This window comes from Barbatula barbatula (assembly GCF_947034865.1).
Source record: "Barbatula barbatula genome assembly, chromosome: 20".
Classification (NCBI taxonomy): Eukaryota; Metazoa; Chordata; class Actinopteri; order Cypriniformes; family Nemacheilidae; genus Barbatula; species Barbatula barbatula.
In genome coordinates, this window is record NC_136783.1 from 20,292,742 (window position 1) to 20,313,314 (window position 20,573).

Genomic DNA, 20,573 nt, shown 5'->3' on the forward strand with positions numbered 1-20,573 from the left:
TTATAGGTTCCAGATGTTGGAAAGACCTGAAGCATTTATCTTGTTTACGATCAAGATGACGTGTTTTACATCAGATTACATTTGCTCTAGTTGTGTGGCTAATGTAGATCACAGATACAGTAAGAAACACTGAAGTTGACACAGCACATTAGACTTTAACACTGTGTTTGTCACGGTTTCTTTATACGCGGCAAAACCTGGTCAAAACTACAGCACCTAATCAAATTTACAGACAACAAAAATCAACAAATTGTTTATTTAATACAATCATTACACAATAAAATCTTAGATATAAATATATATATATAAATAAAAAAGTTATAAATAGACACCTGCTACACGGATCTAAAAGCACAGATCGGATGTTAGCTGCGGTCCGCATGCGTCTGATGAAACGGTCTATAGTGGCCCAGATGCTTATGTGGCATCTAGTTATTTATATCTATGATGACTCTTATAAGAGTGTTATAACGGTAACAAAGCGCCTGTCTGTGATCGGCTAGAATCACACCTGTAACAACACTGACACAAAGTTCATATAAAACAGCTGCTTCACACTGTTATGGCAAATAGTTCAATTGAGGAGAATGAAATGTGATGTAAGAGGATGTACCACGTTTACCATCATTGGCAAAATCTGTTTTATTTAGATTTTTAAGTTGGCTATCACAGTCAAATAAAGCAGAAATGTTTTAAAACAGGTGTCACTATCATACAGAACATTCAGAGAGAAACTTAAAATAGATGTTATTTTGTCTGGGGATGCCAGGTTGATGTGCTGTAGACCACCACTGTGAGAACATCATCAGCTCCTGTATGCCATAGGAAGCTTTAAAGAGATATTACGCCCCCCAAGAAATGAATTCATGCTAATGTTCAAAACTGCATTACGCTGCTCTATGAACATATCATACGTGCAATGTTTCGTTAGACATAGGTTATGGATTAAAATGAGAGGACCTGAGTGTTTAGAGGAGTTATTCATCATTGGGCTGCAGTGAAGACATTTCTCTGAGCCTGTGTGATCAATAACATCATAAACTGAGCCCGAACACAACTACAACATACTTCATACTTCAAGTCCAGCTGGAAATCATGTCCATGAACATTCCTCATATAATAATGAACAATTAATAATTAATAACTTTGGAGTTGAAATCTCTTCTCGTATTGACCTTGCTGGGATACACCAGTCACTTCTGACCTCTGCTGGTAGATGATGTACCTACACTCACAGCAAAAAAGCCACTTTGAAGGTCAAACAAAAGTAGTTTCAATCTGTTTTAAACTTTGGTCTGAACTTTGTTAAGCATTGAACACTTGCAGATCCTAAACGTTATTTTGCCATGTTTGCCCTCATACAATGAATGTTTACGTTAAAATCACCTCAATATTTTCATGTCTTTATTCTTCGCATAGAAACGTGGATTTTTAGATCTAAACTTGTGAATTTTACTAATGTCGGTGTATACAGATAAATCCCATAATTACAGACATCCATATCCCTAAAGCAGCGGAAAGCAGCGGTAACCCCATACCTGTGTCAAAGGGCACAAAAGTCTTTAATGTTGCACACAAAAATAATAAATGTGCGTGAAATATGGAGAAAATGTAAAAAAATATTTTTAATGAACTTCACAATGTGTGCATTTGCTTTGTGCCATGTTTTGTTGAATGTGCTGCATGCAGGCGCGGAGCTGCGCCCAATCAGAAATAAAAAATAAAGTACTACTCTGTATAGTTAAACATGGATACTACTTTATGTGGTGTATTTTATCTATAACATGTTATGTTAAAAAGAGTAAAATGATAAGTAAGCCTGATAACTATTTAAAATGTAAGTGTGTTGGTGATGTGTTTTCATTGGTCAATTTTGCTGGCGCCAACAACCAACGGCTAACGTTGGCTACATGGTATCTTGATTTTTCTTTATTATGGCCAAACAAGTTACTCTCACTTATTTAAATAAAAACCTCGTATTGAGATGAATAATGATTTGGAAGACCGATCTGTGGATCGTAATGGATCAACCGCTGGCTCTGAGAATGGAGCGGCGAGCAGCCTTCAGCTTTGATCACTTTGAGATCTTTTCCTGCAAACACCCTGAACTAGACAAGAGGAAAACTTATTTACAATAACACCACATTATAACCTCAATATGTGTTGAGCGCTTTCCTCTCAATAGCAATAACACACAACAATAATGACAGCGGGGTGAAAAAACAAAGAAAAAGAAAGAAAGAGAAGCCTCTGATCACAGTGATGTTGTTTTATTATGTTTATACCAGCTCTGTAATTCAGCTCTATATGTCACGTCATAGGCCGTGTAACATGGGTCCTATATTACACGGGCTTCAATCCACACCCGACGTTCTTGGTTTGCTTCTTATTTATTAAATCGAGGAAATTGTTTGATTAAACATTAAAATGAAGATACAATTTATACAAAACGAAATTCACTTTAAAGAAAGTCTTTCTAAACAAACCTATGAAGTGGTCATGTCTGGCATGTCATATTGTGCCTCTTATAATGCTGTTCAGTGTTCACTTTTCATAACCAAAATAGATTAAATAATAAGAAAAGAATATTATACCTAAATACGTTTTCTTTAATGGCTACAGCACCTAGTGCAATACGAAAGGTATTGTTCGGGGAACACGCAATGGCCGTCTATACATTTAGCTCAAGACTATGCTGCTAATTTCAGGTCTGATATCGTTGTCTCTTAGCACGCTACAAAGACTCCTAACGTATAACATAACAAAATGTTTACCATTAGAGGCGTGTTCCCAGAACAATACCTTAGGAAGCTCTTTTTAGATACAGTATATCATACGTGCGACGCTATCAGGTGATGCGCGGTGATGGTGCTGAATCTGTTGATGTCAAGGGCTCGAGAATCAATGATTCTTTCATGCACGAGCTGCTTCACTGCGTTATGTGATTATAAAAGAATCACTTCACAAACAGTTGAAATTGCATGAATGAGGATGTTTTTATAGACTTGTTATCGTTTCTTATTCAAAAGTGATGTACACGTAACGTGCACATATACGATAAGATACAGTGTCACATAAGAACGACGCGTTAAGAAGGTTTCGGGACTACTGCTTTGATTTCGGAACACCCATTCAGGCCCACCTAACTTAATCCAGGCCAACCCATCTGTCACGTTCTGCATCCGCCACTGGCTGCATGTTTAGTTGTGTATTGTGCATTTGTGGCGTTTTGTGTTGCACATGTTTGTTGTGTTGCATGCGTCTGCAGATCTGTGAGGGGTTCTTAGTAACAACTGCAACAGGAAACATCCTCACATGACTTAAGATTATAGACAGCAGTGTTTCAAATTCTTTATACTTTCATATATAGTTCAGATTACAAATCACAGATGTAAAACAAATCTGTTACTATAATGTGAAAATTGAGTCACCTTACTAAATGTTTTACATAGAGAGGAATGAACACATGTGTACAATAAAATTGGTGTCATGATTCTGCCCTCTCTTGTCTTGATTTTCTAGTCTAGTGGCAGGATCATGACAGACCCATGTGTTTTGTGTGGGGAGAAAGTTATTAATGTCAATCACAATAATATGTCTTTGGCCCCTCTCGTTCCTAGCTTTCCTCCTGTGTCTCATTACACACATGTCCATTGTTATCTCCTTTGTTAGTCTCCCTATTTAATGCCCTCTTGTCTACTGTTCTGTAGTCTTTTGTTGTACTTGTTTCCTTGCTCGTGGTCAGGATACCGTGTCTGTATTTAGGCTAGTAAGTTTGTTGTTGGCCCCCTTGTGGGAACTGTTTGTTTTCAGTTTTGTATTTTTACAAATTGCATTTTTTCTTAGTGGTTTCACCATCGTGGGGGTTTTGTTATTTAAATATTAAAGTCTTAATGTAAAGTTAACCCCTTCACTGCTGCCTGCACTTGTGTTCTTCCTCCACGTTCATGACAATTTGGGTTTATCTGGTTTTTGAAAATGTGGCGCATGAATACCATATAGTTTTATGCTGCAATGATATTGAAACACGTCAAATATGAATAATCAGTAATTAAATATTTAGTTTCTCCTACTTCAAAACTTGTCCGATCACATGCTTAAACATTTTGAACATTGCCAATTATCTAGGAAGATATTAATACATTAAGATCACATACTATATGACTAAACCTCCATAAGAAGCTGCAAAGCAATGATGAGAAAAACTCTATTACGGCAAGCGTATGTGCGATAGAACGACACTCACAAAAGACTTAAATTAGACAGTGAAAGATCAACAACAGGAAACCACTTCATGTATTGTGCTGCCAGTTTAATGTGGATGATGAGTAGATCACGAGCTTGACAAACTACAACAAACAAATGTTTCCTCTTCTAATAAAATTATAAACATTCTTTTTTTTCTTTTATACGTCTGAAATCTTCACATTTTTAACAGGGATGTGCAAACACAGGTCTCCGTTAAAAGCACATGACTAAAAGTCTGACTGAGGAACATAGAAAAGTCCAAAAGTGAAGTAAGAAACAGTGTGGAGACATGTGGTACAGTACAAACCTCACAAAAGCATAACTAAACCACTTATTGTGTTTGGCACATGTGTCTTTTGTCCTGATGTGGGTTCTCATGCACATATCAGACAATGTACGGCAGGGGATGCTTTGGGATCTGTGCTAGACTGTATAATTCATGACGCTCTTTGGAGACGTCTGAGATTGTGCAGTACACGTGGTACACTTCATCCTACAGACAAAACAAAGAAGTAGAAATGAAAGACATTTAGTTCCAGAGGAAAACATTTGAAGCACACATATTCAAACTAAAACCAAAACTATTAAAAGATTTCTGTTGTGAGAAATCAAATGCAATATTAGCCTAAATATTATACTGTGTGTAACAATTAGAAATGCTGCCTCAGAAATAATAAAATCTAAATAAATGAAACTACCCTTAAAAGACACATGAAATTGAAATGTGCAAAAATACATGTTGGGATTCACATAAAAGTGTTCCAAAAACACACATTTCACGTGTAAAACACATGTTATAATCACATCTGTAAAACACGGGAAATTCGTTTGTCTTTTCTCTAAGTAATAAATGCTGAAATGACAAAACATAAAAGGTGAAAAACAGCTATTTAAAAATATGAATAAAACTAATAACTAAACTATAATAACTGTTTTGTGTCATGGCTCACCACAGACAGGTTTCTATTCACCTCATTTTCCACAGAAAGTTCCTCAGACTCTTCAGTATCATCTGATGGATACAATAGTGAACATTTTTATGCAAAATTCAACAAAAGCATGCACATCACATCGCACGTCTGATGAAAAGCCTTTGTGCTTGAAACATTACACAGTTTGTGAAAGCCTATATACAATTGTTTATATTTTTTGAATTTTGGCGTGCCGACTTTCTGTGCAAAGCAACTCAAAGGAATATGTACATTACTATAAGGAAAGTCTCCAACCTTGTGCAAAATGTTACATATACAGCAAGACGCAGCACATAATCATTTGTGTGGATGTTAATGACGTACCTGGTGCTCTTTGTGCGAATGCCATGGAAGTTTCCATAGGACTAAACAGATCAGATGTACACATTAAAATGTTTTAAACAAACTAAACCATTAAACAAACTACCGCATCATTAAATCTCACCTCATCTGCTTTGGTTTGTTTTTGGCACAGTTGAAGCAGCACAGACAAATTCCTGTGAGTCCGGTTATTAAAATCCCTCCACTGGTGGTTGCCAGCATCATGATAAACCAACTTCCTTTGTGTTGAAATAAGAATGATTAATAGCAATTTGAAAGTCAGTTTTCAAATAGGACCAATTCTGAATAAGAAAAGAATGAGATATGATGCTCACGTCTTGCAGGACCCTCAGTTTTAACAGGAGTTGAAGCTTTGAAAACTAAAAAGTTGAAAGAGTGTATATTAAAATGTTCCAGGAAACACTGATGGAGTATAAAGATGGACTCGAGCCATCAGAACGACATAATATTGTATTATATTATTCATACATTTTCCACAGTTTTGTTGTTGTTGTTGTTTGATTAGTTTTGGGTGAATACATTGTTCCTCATTTCAGACGGTATAAGTTGAGTGAACCTTTGTGTTCAGATTCACATCACACAGGTTAACACTTGAAAAATATCAACACATCACAGCCTTGACTTCTACCATGTGACCATAGTTATGCTTCCTTATTATCACTGTTATAAGATGATACTCGAAAGTTTCATTTGGTCTTGTTCACATTGTGATACAATGCGTCATTGACATTTTGCAGATATCTTCCTGACATGAAAAATAAAGTTCTCACCATCATAACCGTCTGTAGTGTTCCCAAAACCAGGACCGGATGCTGTAGCCAGAGATGCTGAAATATTTAAAACACCATCTCAAACACAACAATATAATAGTTGGTGATGGAGAAATGATCACTACTCACTGGTCTGCCCACTTTGTGGCTCTGTTGTATTTGTGATTGGAAAGAAAGTCGATGTTGAATCTGCAAAGGGAATAGTTTGTATGTTAAATATGTATACATTTTTTATATGTCTTTGTTATTTTATAATGTATTTGTTTATTTTTACTGTTTCTGTTTCTGTATGTATTCATATTTATTTAAGTTTGTTTATTTTTATAATTTTAGTGCTTAAAGCTTATTTCTGTTTATTTTCGAAGCAACATTTACATTTTTATTTTAGTTAAGTTTTTCCAATAATGGAATATATTTTGATTTGATTTGATTTCATTGAACAGAAATGTTTTCAAATATTTTATTTGAGTAAACTCAAATAATCTTAATAAGGACGCACCTGTGACAGTAAACGGTGAGAAAATGTTACAATTCATAAAAATATGCCATTATCGCTGCACAATGATACTTTACGAAAAGTGTATAGCTGTGATTTATTGTGAATAAAGACCAGTTTGCATCAATGACTAAATAAATCAATGATGAATACCATTTAAAATACAGTATATAATCATAAAGAAATAACTTACAGATGGTTGATGTCTCTGTTTTTGGCTCGGTGTTTAGCAACTGATGCTCGGTGACTTGAGGGTTTTGCACAGGAAGAAAAGCTGTCATGTGAAATACACACTTTAAACAAATAACAGCACCGGACAAACCCTCTTTACTTAACAGGATTCTAAATGTTTAACAGCAAATATAAAATACAGTTACAAATATGACTCACCTGTTAGGTTGTATTTGTCACTGTACGGTGGACTTTTGGACGGGTCCGTTTTTGGAGAATAATTGCAGCTCACTGATTTACTCTTAACTGAATCCAGTTTAATGATCAAATCTGATTCTTTAATTGTAAAACTACACAGTATTTTTCCAGAACTTATATGTGAGTTTGACTTTAAAAGCAGTTGGTTATTGTCTCCAATGAACAGTCCACAAGCAGTGTTTTCAGATCCTGGGATTTCACATTTAATTCTGAATTCACCAAGCGGAGAGTCATGAAGGACTGTAATGTTTGGCCTCTCATCTTTAAGCAGATTCAACCATCAAAAGAGCAACATCAGTGTCAACTGTAAATACCATTTCAATACAAAAGCAGAGCATGTTGTATGATAAAACATACATACGATAATCTGCTCAAACCGTATGATTTTATTGAAATGAACATCTTACTGTAAATTTTGACTGTGGTGAAGAGAGACGGACTGGACGCTGTTTCTCGTGTCGTCTCCTCTGCATCTGTTGGTCCATCGGTTTTAAGCTGAACTGTGTTAGACTCTTTATACACTGATGCTGGAGAGACTGTTAGCATGGACTGATGGGATAATCCTAAAAGATGCACGGTATAGATTACACAATAAACTATAAAAACTGTGAAGAGCATCACTTTTGGGACATGTTTATGTTCAAAGAAGAGACGACAAATCCCTCAAAAATAACTTTGTGATTTTCTGATACTGTATAATTGAACAATGAAAGAATGTACTTACTTTGAGAATGAGTCTGTAGCAACAGTGTAAAGACTGTAAGGACAAGCAGCAACATGTCTGTGTCATCGGCCGACTGACAAAATTAACCATCAAACAACAGACCACTTCGATATTATTTGAGGAAACAGGAAACAATGAAATAAAAAGTGTTAGAGCACAAAGCAAGAGGGCTTTTAAAACATGTGGTTGCACACCGGCTGCAAAGATGACATTGAAGGTTGATTGTAAATTATGTTTACTAAAGGGATGTGAAAAACACTTCTGAAAATCCTACTAATGTGGTAATGAAACAAACACAGACTTTTCCATTTAGAATGAAAGAGTTATAAATTATTATAAAAACAAATTTCAGAAAGAGATGCAGTGTTCTGAACCATCAATAACAGTGAACTTAAAAGTTCCCTCTCCTCTTTCCAAAAGTTAAAAAACTTAAATGATATGATGATGTTAAATGATAAAGAAAATACACTTAGCATTAGGCACCAAAAAGCAAACAAACAAACTTAATCGTAATACACCTATATAAATAGTGAGCATTAGCATCATGCAAATATAATCAGGGAAAGATGTGTCCATAGAAAAACTCTGCATCAAATCATCTCAAAATCTGCATGCATCAGCGTCAAGGTTATAAAATATTTAACAATAGACAGGAAAAACGTTTCCATCTCTGTGTTTCAACTTTGATGTAATGTTTATACATTTCTATTTGTGAAACTAACTTCATCTTGAATTGTGCGAGTGAGAGGCATATATAAACATTTTGCATCCTTCAGGCCTAAAGGTGGTTATGCACAATATTGACTCACTCAGAGAGTGACGAGGGTTAAGCAGAGAGGAAATGCAAAGATAAAAATGTACATTCTTTAGTTTAGCTTTGCTCTTAACAAATCCAGTGCACTCATGTCTAAGTCTAAGGCCGTGTCCAAAATAGCCCCCTATTCCCTAATACGGTGCACTTTTTGAGGGGACATCCATTTTTAGTGGTGTACGAATTCGTAGTGGACATTATTGAGTGTACTCATTCAATCCCATGATGCATCATAATAACGAGTGTACAACAGATGTACAATCGATGTACATTCATGGCTAGCTAGCTAGTGCGAATGAATTCCTGCGCCTCGGCAGAAGATGACGCCCGCAGCATTTCCAATGTCTGAATTTACTCACTCGCTTTCACCCGCTCCCTAAAGTGGACTATATTAGTGAACTAATGTAGGGAATAGTGAATGAGGGTATAGTGGTCGATTTCGGACACAGCTCAAGTGTCAGTCATTGATGCAGATCCTTCAGTTAGCCAGCGGAGGGCGCTCTCGTTCAGACTTTGCAACCACACCACATTTCTAAATATGAATCAATTTGCTATGTAAATAGTTATTTGCTTTATAAGGAGTAAAGGCGAATGACTAAAATGAATGGAAAAATAGAAACAGCACTTATATGACAATATCATGTAGACCTATAAAATAAAGGAGGAGCTTTGATGGAGGTTTCAGATATTTGCTGTCGGGGGCTTTAATGGATGTGTTACGACCCCCAAACAAACACATGGTAAGTTGCAAAAACACCAGATGGTACCAATCATCTTATATTAGACCCAAGAATGGCTTGGAAATGACATTTAGGTGTGTAAATGATGAAAGAAATTTCATTTTAGGGTGAAGAATTCCTTCATGAATCCCTGAGGAGCAAGAAACCCAATCTACAAGTGCAAGCGCAGACAGCTCTTCCATGAAACACATAATTTAAACTAAGAGAAGACATGACTGAACTGAAAATCCCAAGCAAGGTGGAAAATGGAGAAGTGGGTATCAGAAAGGAATTAAATGGACGGTGTTCTATTGTCCTGTTTGCAAGCTATAAAAACATCAATAAAAAAACAAAACACAAATCTTGGGGTCTTAACGAAAAAAAACACACACGATCTGGTGTCAGCGGTGTGGACCCCTCCACTGGAATTCTTGGGACATTTGGTGATTGATCATCTTGGACCAAGGGTTCCAACCCTTTAGCCTTCAGGGATGAGGAGGACAGCATCGGGATCTAAAGAGGATATTCTGAGCAAAAACCAAGGTAAATAAATTCTCCCCAATTAAAAGGAAGAGTTCACCCAAAATTGAAACTTCTGTCATCATTTCCTAAACCTCAGATTGTTCCAAACCTGTATAAATGTCTTTGTTCTGCTAACCACAAAGGAAGATATTTGGAAGAATGTCAGTAAACAGATCTCATCCCCATTAAATTGTATATATTATTCCTAAATGGGGAATGAGATCTGTTTGGTTACCAACATTCTATCACTACAATCTCTTTCAGAAAAAGCCGGCATTTTCAGAACACAACATCAATTAAAGCAACTTTAACTAATGTCACAGTACCCACTTCGAATTCAGGACTCAAAGTGTGTCATTATGAATATTAGGTTTTATCTAACGTGTGTCTTGTCAGTTAATCACCTAAAAACATTTTCAAGTGCTGCTTTTTTGGAATTTGTCCTGTATAGTAAATCTGCCCCCATATTTGTTAAACAAGATAAATGGTGATAAATGGGGCATAACAGGATAACTGGAGCATAACAGGAGCTGGAGATAAGCGAGTGCTGTTGGTGGGGGCCGTAAATGTCTCCTGCCTCGGCAGTCCCTTTGAGATTGGAAGCCGTTAAAGGACTGGATGGAAACAAACCGTGCCAAATGATAGAGGTAATGTGTCCAAAAATCTGACTCCAGCCACAAATGACAGCCGAAATATAACAAGGTCTGCTCAGCGTAAGAAAAAGCTAAATTCGCCAGGCCACCTGTGAGAGTCACACCAGAAGTTGGCGATGTCTGTCTGTGCTCAGAACAGACCATGAAGAGACAACAAGGTGAAGATGACGATGAGAGATGCGACCGTCAACTGCACGGCACAAGTCAACAGCGTCGTGCATAACTTCACATGGCCATTTGAAAAGCCGAGTGACAGTCTGTGTGTGGAGACACAGCTTTTCACCATCTGTCAAGCACAGCATGGACGGGCTGTTGTTATCCAGCATTTCTGTCCGTGGGAACCACAGTTTATTTAGAGGAAAATAGTGGAAATGGTTTGAAAAGATGACAGCATTTGACAATATTTTTATGCGTATTTGAATAATTGTACAAAATGTACATGATTAATTATATAAAAATATAAACAACAACAAATCCTATGTTCTTTCACTTTATAAACTTTAACTATCATCTAAACAGTGCAGTCAAAGTATATTTTGTATGTTACATGACATGGTGTTTATACAAAACAAAGGTACAATTTTATATCTGTTATTATGTTTCTTATGGTTATCTAAACAAGCATTTTTTTATTGGAGGCATTCACATTCATATATGTCATGAACGGCTCCGGGACAGGCAGGTTAGATCCAAATGCAGCTTTATTCAAAGAGAATGGTCAAACAGGCAGCGATCAACAACAGCGTCAGGGGTGTCAAGGGATATCCAAAATCATAAACAGGAACAGGCAGAGGTCGAGGCAGGCAGCAGAGAATCACGGTCAAATCAACAGTCCAAGATAATGCACAGAAGGAATAAACACAGGGAAATCGCTCAGAAATGTCAGACAGGCTAAACAAGACTTCGCAAAGAATGGGTGTGTGGAAGTGGTATATATGTGTATGTGAATGATCTGCAGGTGTGTGTGCAATCAGTGCTGATGAGTCCGGGTAGTGAGTTATGGGAAATGTAGTGTGTGAATGAATGATAAGTTTGATGTGGAGTGCCCTCTAGTGGTCCTCAAGGGCACTCCAGCTGGTGACCGTTACATAGCCCCCCCTTTAAGGAGCGGATTCCAGACGCTCCTAACACTGTCCAGGAGAGAGGAGGAGCGGAGGCGGACCCGGGGGCGGGATGGAGGGCCAGGACCGTGGAGCGGAAGAGAACCCGGAGACTGAGGTGGAGCAGGCGTCCAGGGCGGAGCAGGCTGTGCAGGCGTCCAGGGCGGAGCAGGCTGTGCAGGCGGCCAGGGCGGAGCAGGCTGTGAAGGCGGCCAGGGCGGAGCAGGCTGTGAAGGCGGCCAGGGCGGAGCAGGCTGTGAAGGCGGCCAGGGCTGAGACGTCCCTTCAAGGGAACCAGGCAGACCTGTCGGTTCAGGGGTATAGCGCGGGTCCGACGGTTCAGGAACCGGTACAGGCTCAGGAACAGGCGTGGAGAAGGCCATCTTGTCCGAAGACACAGGCGTGGAGACGGCCATCTTGGGATGAGGCTCTGACTGGGCGATGGTCATTTTGTCCCAGGGCTCAGATATGGCAGACGTGACGTGAACAGTCTCTGGCTGGGCAGACGTGACGTGAACAGTCTCTGGCTGGGCAGACGTGACGTGAACAGTCTCTGGCTGGGCAGACGTGACGTGAACAGTCTCTGGCTGGGCAGACGTGACGTGAACAGTCTCTGGCTGGGCAGACGTGACGTGAACAGTCTCTGGCTGGGCAGACGTGACGTGAACAGTCTCTGGCTGGGCAGACGTGACGTGAACAGTCTCTGGCTGGGCAGACGTGACGTGAACTGACTCTGGCTGGGCAGACGTGACGTGAACTGACTCTGGCTGGGCAGACGTGACGTGAACTGACTCTGGCTGGGCAGACGAGACGTGGGTTGACTCTGGCAGATCGACTCGGACTTGGGTTGACTCTGGCAGATCGACTCGGACTTGGGTTGACTCTGGCAGATCGACTCGGACTTGGGTTGACTCTGGCAGATCGACTCGGACTTGGGTTGACTCTGGCAGATCGACTCGGACTTGGGTTGACTCTGGCAGATCGACTCGGACTTGGGTTGACTCTGGCAGATCGACTCGGACTTGGGTTGACTCTGGCAGATCGACTCGGACTTGGGTTGACTCTGGCAGATCGACTCGGACTTGGGTTGACTCTGGCAGATCGACTCGGACTTGGGTTGACTCTGGCAGATCGACTCGGACTTGGGTTGACTCTGGCAGATCGACTCGGACTTGGGTTGACTCTGGCAGATCGACTCGGACTTGGGTTGACTCTGGCAGATCGACTCGGACTTGGGTTGACTCTGGCAGATCGACTCGGACTTGGGTTGACTCTGGCAGATCGACTCGGACTTGGGTTGACTCTGGCAGATCGACTCGGACTTGGGTTGACTCTGGCAGATCGACTCGGACTTGGGTTGACTCTGGCAGATCGACTCGGACTTGGGTTGACTCTGGCAGATCGACTCGGACTTGGGTTGACTCTGGCAGATCGACTCGGACTTGGGTTGACTCTGGCAGATCGACTCGGACTTGGGTTGACTCTGGCAGATCGACTCGGACTTGGGTTGACTCTGGCAGATCGACTCGGACTTGGGTTGACTCTGGCAGATCGACTCGGACTTGGGTTGACTCTGGCAGATCGACTCGGACTTGGGTTGACTCTGGCAGATCGACTCGGACTTGGGTTGACTCTGGCAGATCGACTCGGACTTGGGTTGACTCTGGCAGATCGACTCGGACTTCCCTTTCGTGCAGTGGCTCTGGGCTGGCGGCCATCTCGTGCAGTGGCTCTGGGCTGGCGGCCATCTCGTGCAGTGGCTCTGGGCTGGCGGCCATCTCGTGCAGTGGCTCTTGTGGTTCAAGCTCCGCTGCCAACTGCGCTTGACACTGTTGCTCCCCCCCTAAAAATATTTTGGGAGTTTCAACACTGTCCTCTGCCTCTCCCACAGTGAACGGAGAGTCACATAACATCAGAGCGTATTGCATGATGTCCCTTAAACTGCAATTAAACTCCCCTCCCGGTAACCATGACCTAATTGGGTCATTGAGTCCGAACCGGAACAAGTCCTTAAGAAAACCTTCATCATAGAATGGGACTTGATGGGATATCGCACAAAACTGTTGGACATACTCCTCAGTAGATAGGTCTCTTTGACGAAGGTTCAATAGCTGATCTACTGGGTCCATGACCGAGCTGGAAAGTTGCCATGCTGACCTTTGGGCGGGAACAGACATCTCAGTAAAGAGAGAGTACCGGGCTGCTGGATCCTGGTGTGGCGAAGTCTTCTGTCATGAACGGCTCCGGGACAGGCAGGTCAGATCCAAATGCAGCTTTATTCAAAGAGAATGGTCAAACAGGCAGCGATCAACAACAGCGTCAGGGGTGTCAAGGGATATCCAAAATCATAAACAGGAACAGGCAGAGGTCGAGGCAGGCAGCAGAGAATCACGGTCAAATCAACAGTCCAAGATAATGCACAGAAGGAATAAACACAGGGAAATCGCTCAGAAATGTCAGACAGGCTAAACAAGACTTCGCAAAGAATGGGTGTGTGGAAGTGGTATATATGTGTATGTGAATGATCTGCAGGTGTGTGTGCAATCAGTGCTGATGAGTCCGGGTAGTGAGTTATGGGAAATGTAGTGTGTGAATGAATGATAAGTTTGATGTGGAGTGCCCTCTAGTGGTCCTCAAGGGCACTCCAGCTGGTGACCGTTACAATATAAAAGCCTATCAATTTGCTCTGGACACGTAGCCTCACTTATAGTCATTTACATGCCAGAAAAAAATAAGTAAAGGTCCTTAGAGATGGTGCTGTATGTCGTCACATCTTTCCTAAAAAAGAAAAAAGATAAATGCTAGATTTCAGGAAATTAATGATAAAAGGTGACTTGTGAATAATAATTATTATATATAATAACATTATAATAATAAAAAATATATATTTCCGAAAGTAAACATCAGATAACCTTTTTGTATAATTTTTTTCAAATAGGAGATTTAAGAGAATTTAAAAACTTGAACTGTTTAACTGTTTTAAAAGCTGTTATCCAGTACTTGGGAAACGAAGAGAGAGAGAGAGAGAGAGAGAGAGAGAGAGAGAGACGTATCATTATCAGCAGTATCACGCTGACATGTTCTAAAGGCAATATACTATACTGATGTAGGGCAGGAGCTAAACCAAGAGAATGAATTCAGGAACACATGCAGGACAAAATAAGGGACAAAGTTTAAAATGTTTCTAATGTCAAACCGACAACAGAAGAAAACCACCAGACCTGCATCAGCACAGACTCTTTTAGATGAGACTGTGGTTTTGTAACCATCAGCTTGACAAAAACAGAGCAAGTTTTATGTTGACTTGATTTGTCTCTTCGTAAAAACAACAAGTCAGGGACAATATCACTATATCTATTCAAATAAATGCCAACATCTGTATCTCTATGTTATAAATGGTAAGCTTTTAACAATAGAAATGAAGGCGTAGAGACCCAAGGGTGTTATAATGTTTATATTTTATATTAATAATTATTAATAAGTATTTATAATAGTAATACATTTACAAAGACTCTACTACAAATATAGTTGTTTATAAATGTACTTATGTAACAGATGTAACAGAACTTTGGGTCGCTGAAAAATAATTTAAGAAGCTGTGCCACTAACCTTGAAGTTGAACCTCAAGAAACTGCAGATAGATGAAAAGGATAAGTAGCATTATGTCTATTTAACTGACAAACTGACACAGACAGGACACAATGCAATGTATGTCAGGATATGAGAATGATGTGACGGTGCCTTTCAAAGCCACAGAACTGCACGGTCACTGAACACAAAACTGCATCAAAAATAAGGATGCATGATGAATTATCGTCCATATCGGTATTGGCCGATAAATGGTCATTTATAGATAATAACATTAAGGCCGATATATTATAGCCGACAAATCCTAAATCATTTCGTCCGGTTAAACATCTTCAGCTGCACGCTGCTCACAGTTTAAATACAGTACCGTACAGTTTTTCTGTCGTGATCATTCACTTAAATGATTGTTTGAATATTGCAGTATTGTTTGAATCAGACTTCTGTCTGAATGCTTTCTGTCTTGAGATCTGTTTGACATGTGGCTATTAAGAACATTTTTCTGGGTTGCTCGGGAAGAACATCTTTAATTTGTTTATGAAATAAAAAATATACCTGAAAGTTTGAAGGTTAAGGAATTGTGTCATGTAGGTCTGGTACCTAATTTCCAGGAGGAAAAGATAACTAACAGTTACCTTGTTTTCTGCACTCAGTGTTTTCAAATAAAAGCAGTTGTCCACTTTTTGCCTTTTGTTTCAATCTTGTGGAATTTTATATTAACATTGATATACTGTAGATCGGCCAATATATCGGTTATAGGCTTCCAATGTTAAAGAATGATCAGTTATCGTTATCGGCCACAATTTACATATAATAAAAAAACATTATATGCTCTATTCTTGACTCCAGAGCATGAATGAGATCCTAATTTCAGACAGTATTCAGTGTGTGCATTATTGCAGAATCTTCCGTGAGCCAGCAGAGGGCGCTCTCATTCAGACTTCTTAACTACATAATTTAAGTCAATTTATTTGCTGTGGAAAAAGTTTATTTCATTTTATTAAGAGTAAAGGTCAAAGGCAGCAAAAAATACATGGAAAAAGCAACAGTAATCATATAATAATACGATCTATATAATGCAAAAGTGGAGTTTTAGACAACATTTTGAGGAATAGAGAAAGAGCCGGCCTACGTGAGGAAATGAGATGAAGTCTCAGAATGATGTGAAAATAGTCACTCGGTCAAGAAAGTACATGTGAATACAGGATTATTGCCATTCAGAAATAATTGTTTAAAATGAAGTTTGATTCATATTGTCACGAATAACAGCAGGAGTAGGCAGATCAAGATCAGATGTGTTATTCTGGCACACTGTAAACCTCTCTGCTGTCATCGATGGCTGGCTGGGTGAGGATTGTGCAATACAGAGGATTCTCTACGACCTATAGAGAAAAATAAGTGAATCTTAAAACGGTGACAAAAACCCCATCATTTTTACCGTCTGATCTGTATTTAACTTTGCGGTTGTGCAGTTTGATTGTAACCACCTGGGTTTGTTTTGATTGTTCTTCAATGTCTCCTGTATGAAACAACACATCAGACATTCAATTAGAATAGGGAGAAATGATCAAACTAAATCGGAACATAATGTGGGGGTTTTTACTCCACCTTTGGGTTCAGATGTGGGTGGCAAAAAGTTGAGAGAAGAGAAATATCCTGCTTCTCCACACTGAATGACAAAGAATTTCATTTCAAACAGTGTTAAATGGTATAGTAAAAAAAATCATTTTTACAGTACTTACATCGTCTGATCCGACGATTGGTATAGAAATGCCTATTAAACACAAAATATAGATAAGATTACATCAATTACTCCATTTAGTTTTTGCATCGAATTAGATTTTAGTTACTATACTTAAGAGGCAAAGTCAAAACTCACCATGTTTCTCACTCCAATTTCTGGTGAATTTCACAAAAATGACATCATCACCTCTAATTGATTTTAAACTGTATAATCTCATGTATATGATCAAAATATATTTAAACACATCCTCACCTCACCGTCCTCTGCTTTCCTATGATAAAAGAAGCATTAACACAGTAACATCGTCTCGTTGACCATTACAGAAAACTCAGTGTTGAAATTGTAAATCTGGAAGTACGATGTTTTTCAGTGCAGTATTCTAGGTAGCATGTGTAAAGCATCTTACTTGTACATCCATACATACAGATACCCATGAGCCCAACTAGAACAATCCCCAATCCAGAGGCAGCCACCATAATGAAGAATAGCATTTCTGACAGAGAGAGAGAGAGAGAGAGAGAGAGAGAGAGAGAGAGAGAGAGAGAGAGAGAGAGAGAGAGAGAGATCCAACATTAAAGAACAGCAGTTATCTACACACATTACTGCAAAAACCAAATTATTTTCTTTCTTTCGTAAAAATATGTGGTAAAACAAGCATTGAAATAGCATGCTTCCTTATGGCTTTCGTATAGCTTGTGAATTTGTATAGCTTACGTGAATTTGTATACTTGTTGATTTCGTGGCCATCTATAATCAAAATTAAAAGGACTATTAGATAATATTAGTGCAAGCCATGTTAAAAACTACACACATTTTAGAGTAATTTACCTGATGTGGTTGGTTTTATAGCACTGGCTGTAGATGTACCTGTAGATTCCAGGAATGCAGAAGATATGAAAAAAAATATATAAATAGGTTTTGGCTAAAGTAATTCTTAAGGGTTGATTAAGTCGATGAAGACTCACCATTTGCGGGACTTGTTAAAATGTCACTGTTAGGTGTGTTGGGCCTGGACATATCTGAAAGTAACAAAACAAATGTATTTAATAAAACATAATTAAAGCTAAGTTTCAAGTCTGATCGAGTCTAATCAAAGTGTGACTAAAATCACTTTGTGTCTTTTGTTATTTACTCATAAGTATCATAAGCATGTGCATAAGAAATAAATCTAATGTACTAATATGTAGAGGGTGTCAAGACAACTCACATGTTGTGTTGTCAATTGTGAAGGAAGTCGACATGGCAGGCAAATCTTCTGAAACATATATTTTGTCAAATGAATTATATAGTAAAATAGTGTTTGCAAGAATTAATCGTAACTTTTTTAAGCCTTCACCTGACGCCGTTTCACCTTGAGAGGTTTCACTGGAGAACGACAAGGTTGATGTGTTGTCTGTGTTTGGTGACACAGATGATGTGGCAGTCGAATCTGATGAGAAACAAGCTATTTAATCCCAAACAAACTCAATATAAACTGCTCTCGTGAAGTAGTCAGATTCTAGTACATTTGCTTATGCCAAAACCTGTGTCTAATAGAATCAATTCTTCTTTCTTCTACTTTGTACTTCTATTTCAAAAACTCAAAAGGTCATCTTACCTCTGACCCTCACTGAGACTTCTTTAGAATGAGGTGATGTTATATATTTTCCTAATTCACTCACAGCATAATAACATAGTGTGTTTACGTATGAACTCTCCTCATCTCCAGACCACGTGATGAGTTCAGAGCCGGTGAGAGAGAGTTCACACGACACACTTGGCATTGTAAAATTGTCCTGTCCCGATGGGTAGAACAAACATTCAGAGACTGCCCTGTTGTCAAACCCCTCGCAGACCAAACGCATCTCTCCATCAGAAATGGATGATGGAAATACTGTCAGCTTGGCTCGAGGCAAACCTGCAAGAGGGTTAGATATAACAATGATCAATTACAATGAAATATTTCTAAGAAATGATTTGTTTTGGAGACACTTTACAATAAGGTTAAGTTTGCAAACATTGGTGAATGCATTAGTTACATGAACACAGCAGTTTATAAGCATTTGTTTATCTTTGTTCAAACTGACAATTGTTCGTTCATTATGCATGAACTTATGTTCAATAAAACATATAAAACAGACATTACATTTAGTCTAACATGTACAAAACAGAGATCTTAAGTTTTAAAGATGCATAATTTAAAACAATATTAAAATTAAAAGATGAAACCGTAAAAAAACATTTTAGATTATGATTGATGAGAGATCATTTTACCTTGTGTCTTCACCTCTAGAAATAATTGCAGAGTTATCAAGATGAACGGAGACATTTCACTGTGTTTATAGAAGCTGTGAATAATCTTAGGATGGAAGAGGACGACGGACAGTGTTTAGAGAGTGCTCGACAGGGAAGTTGGTCATGAGCACACACCTCAAGTTTGACAACAGTCAATGGAATTTATTTTCACAATTCAGATTCAAACATTTGTAGAGGAATCACACGCTTCATAAAACAACCGACCGTCTTGTATGAATCTATGTGAGATTCATTGAAAATCAAAGTCCATAGATGATTGACGGGGTTGATGATGACATCATGGTATAAGAGTGAGGGGGGGGGGTTACAGGAAGTTCACAGAATCACTTTCATTACATGTCGAGCCTTTTGTTATCACCGTTGTTCTAGAGAAGTTGAAAATGAGAAGTGTGATGGTCCTTAAGGTCAGATTATGAGTCGCAAAATGCTTTAATGTTCGTTCCTAAATAAAAGTAGGCCGCCTTCTAAAAATAATCATCTTTTTACTATCAGGAATGGATTTTGTATCAGAAATACTGCTTTGGTCTCTGTAACAAAGTCATTGTGCAATGTCAGTAGAGGATGTTTTTGTCCCTTTTTGAAAAACAAAACCCTGTTCAAAAATATCCAGCAAATGTATATTGTTTGCCATTATAGCTCGTCTGTTTGTCTGAGATTTACACTGCCCCTCGCAAATTTACTTTACGTCGATGACTAGACAAATTTCGGAGCGCCGAATGAAACTTTCAAAGGTGACGTTTGTGAGCGCTTGTTTCAGAGAGATACCACGCCAACAATACAGTGCCAATAATTCAAAGCATTTACTGACGCTATTAATGGGGTCGGCGTGACAACAATCCACACCCACATCTGTATAACCCCAAAAGAATCCACTGCAAAAACGTTGATGTCAGATTAATGTAAGATATTAAATGTGGAGGGCAATGTTTGAACGGGAGGGTCATGTGATTATATAAATCGGTGGAAGAGAGAAAAGGAGATTCTTCTTCGAGCAAGAGCATCAGCTCTGAAAGGTTGCTACGAGTGACAGAAGCAACAGACGCAGTTTGAGATGGGAAGGCTTGCCAAACTTTCTGCCTTCTGTGAACGGTCAGAGGACGGAGAATCTGAAACGCACAAATGTATTAAAATGGGTTTGAAAGAGTGTTTCCTTTACGTTTTAAC

General features: G+C 38.9%; 3 protein-coding genes across 8 annotated transcripts; all 3 read right to left on the reverse strand.

Moving 5' to 3' along the window:
- Positions 1-4,293: 4,293 nt before the first annotated feature.
- Positions 4,294-8,193, reverse strand: LOC306909856 (uncharacterized protein). Of its 4 annotated transcripts, none has more exons than XM_079483945.1 (11): positions 7,981-8,193; positions 7,664-7,819; positions 7,218-7,517; positions 7,021-7,101; positions 6,461-6,520; positions 6,332-6,388; positions 5,876-5,920; positions 5,665-5,779; positions 5,544-5,584; positions 5,220-5,260; positions 4,294-4,741 (listed from the first exon to the last, which is right to left on the reverse strand). In XM_079483945.1, the coding sequence occupies exons 1-11, from the start codon at positions 8,033-8,035 to the stop codon at positions 4,634-4,636; spliced, it is 1,059 nt and encodes a 352-aa protein (XP_079340071.1). In that variant the 5' UTR covers positions 8,036-8,193; the 3' UTR covers positions 4,294-4,633. The 4 variants fall into 4 exon arrangements, with proteins under 4 accessions (XP_079340071.1, XP_079340072.1, XP_079340070.1 ...); XM_079483946.1 differs by having other exon boundaries at positions 6,332-6,373; positions 7,981-8,075; XM_079483944.1 differs by having other exon boundaries at positions 5,199-5,260; positions 6,332-6,373; positions 7,981-8,075.
- A 3,177-nt stretch (positions 8,194-11,370) lies between these two features.
- LOC306909207 (uncharacterized protein) lies at positions 11,371-15,486 on the reverse strand. The gene is made up of 2 exons (XM_079482699.1): positions 15,395-15,486; positions 11,371-14,563 (listed from the first exon to the last, which is right to left on the reverse strand). The coding sequence occupies exon 2, from the start codon at positions 13,960-13,962 to the stop codon at positions 11,770-11,772; it is 2,193 nt and encodes a 730-aa protein (XP_079338825.1). The 5' UTR covers positions 13,963-14,563; positions 15,395-15,486; the 3' UTR covers positions 11,371-11,769.
- An 857-nt stretch (positions 15,487-16,343) lies between these two features.
- LOC306909222 (uncharacterized protein) lies at positions 16,344-19,640 on the reverse strand. Of its 3 annotated transcripts, XM_079482719.1 has the most exons (14): positions 19,368-19,502; positions 18,712-19,011; positions 18,451-18,543; positions 18,322-18,369; positions 18,080-18,133; positions 17,943-17,981; positions 17,829-17,861; positions 17,521-17,607; positions 17,367-17,385; positions 17,250-17,269; positions 17,113-17,144; positions 16,979-17,039; positions 16,858-16,889; positions 16,344-16,752 (listed from the first exon to the last, which is right to left on the reverse strand). In XM_079482719.1, the coding sequence occupies exons 1-14, from the start codon at positions 19,420-19,422 to the stop codon at positions 16,669-16,671; spliced, it is 957 nt and encodes a 318-aa protein (XP_079338845.1). In that variant the 5' UTR covers positions 19,423-19,502; the 3' UTR covers positions 16,344-16,668. The 3 variants fall into 3 exon arrangements, with proteins under 3 accessions (XP_079338845.1, XP_079338846.1, XP_079338844.1); XM_079482720.1 differs by lacking the exons at positions 17,250-17,269; positions 17,367-17,385 and having other exon boundaries at positions 17,473-17,607; positions 18,466-18,543; positions 19,368-19,640; XM_079482718.1 differs by lacking the exons at positions 17,250-17,269; positions 17,367-17,385 and having other exon boundaries at positions 17,473-17,607; positions 19,368-19,504.
- Between the last annotated feature and the right edge of the window lie 933 nt (positions 19,641-20,573).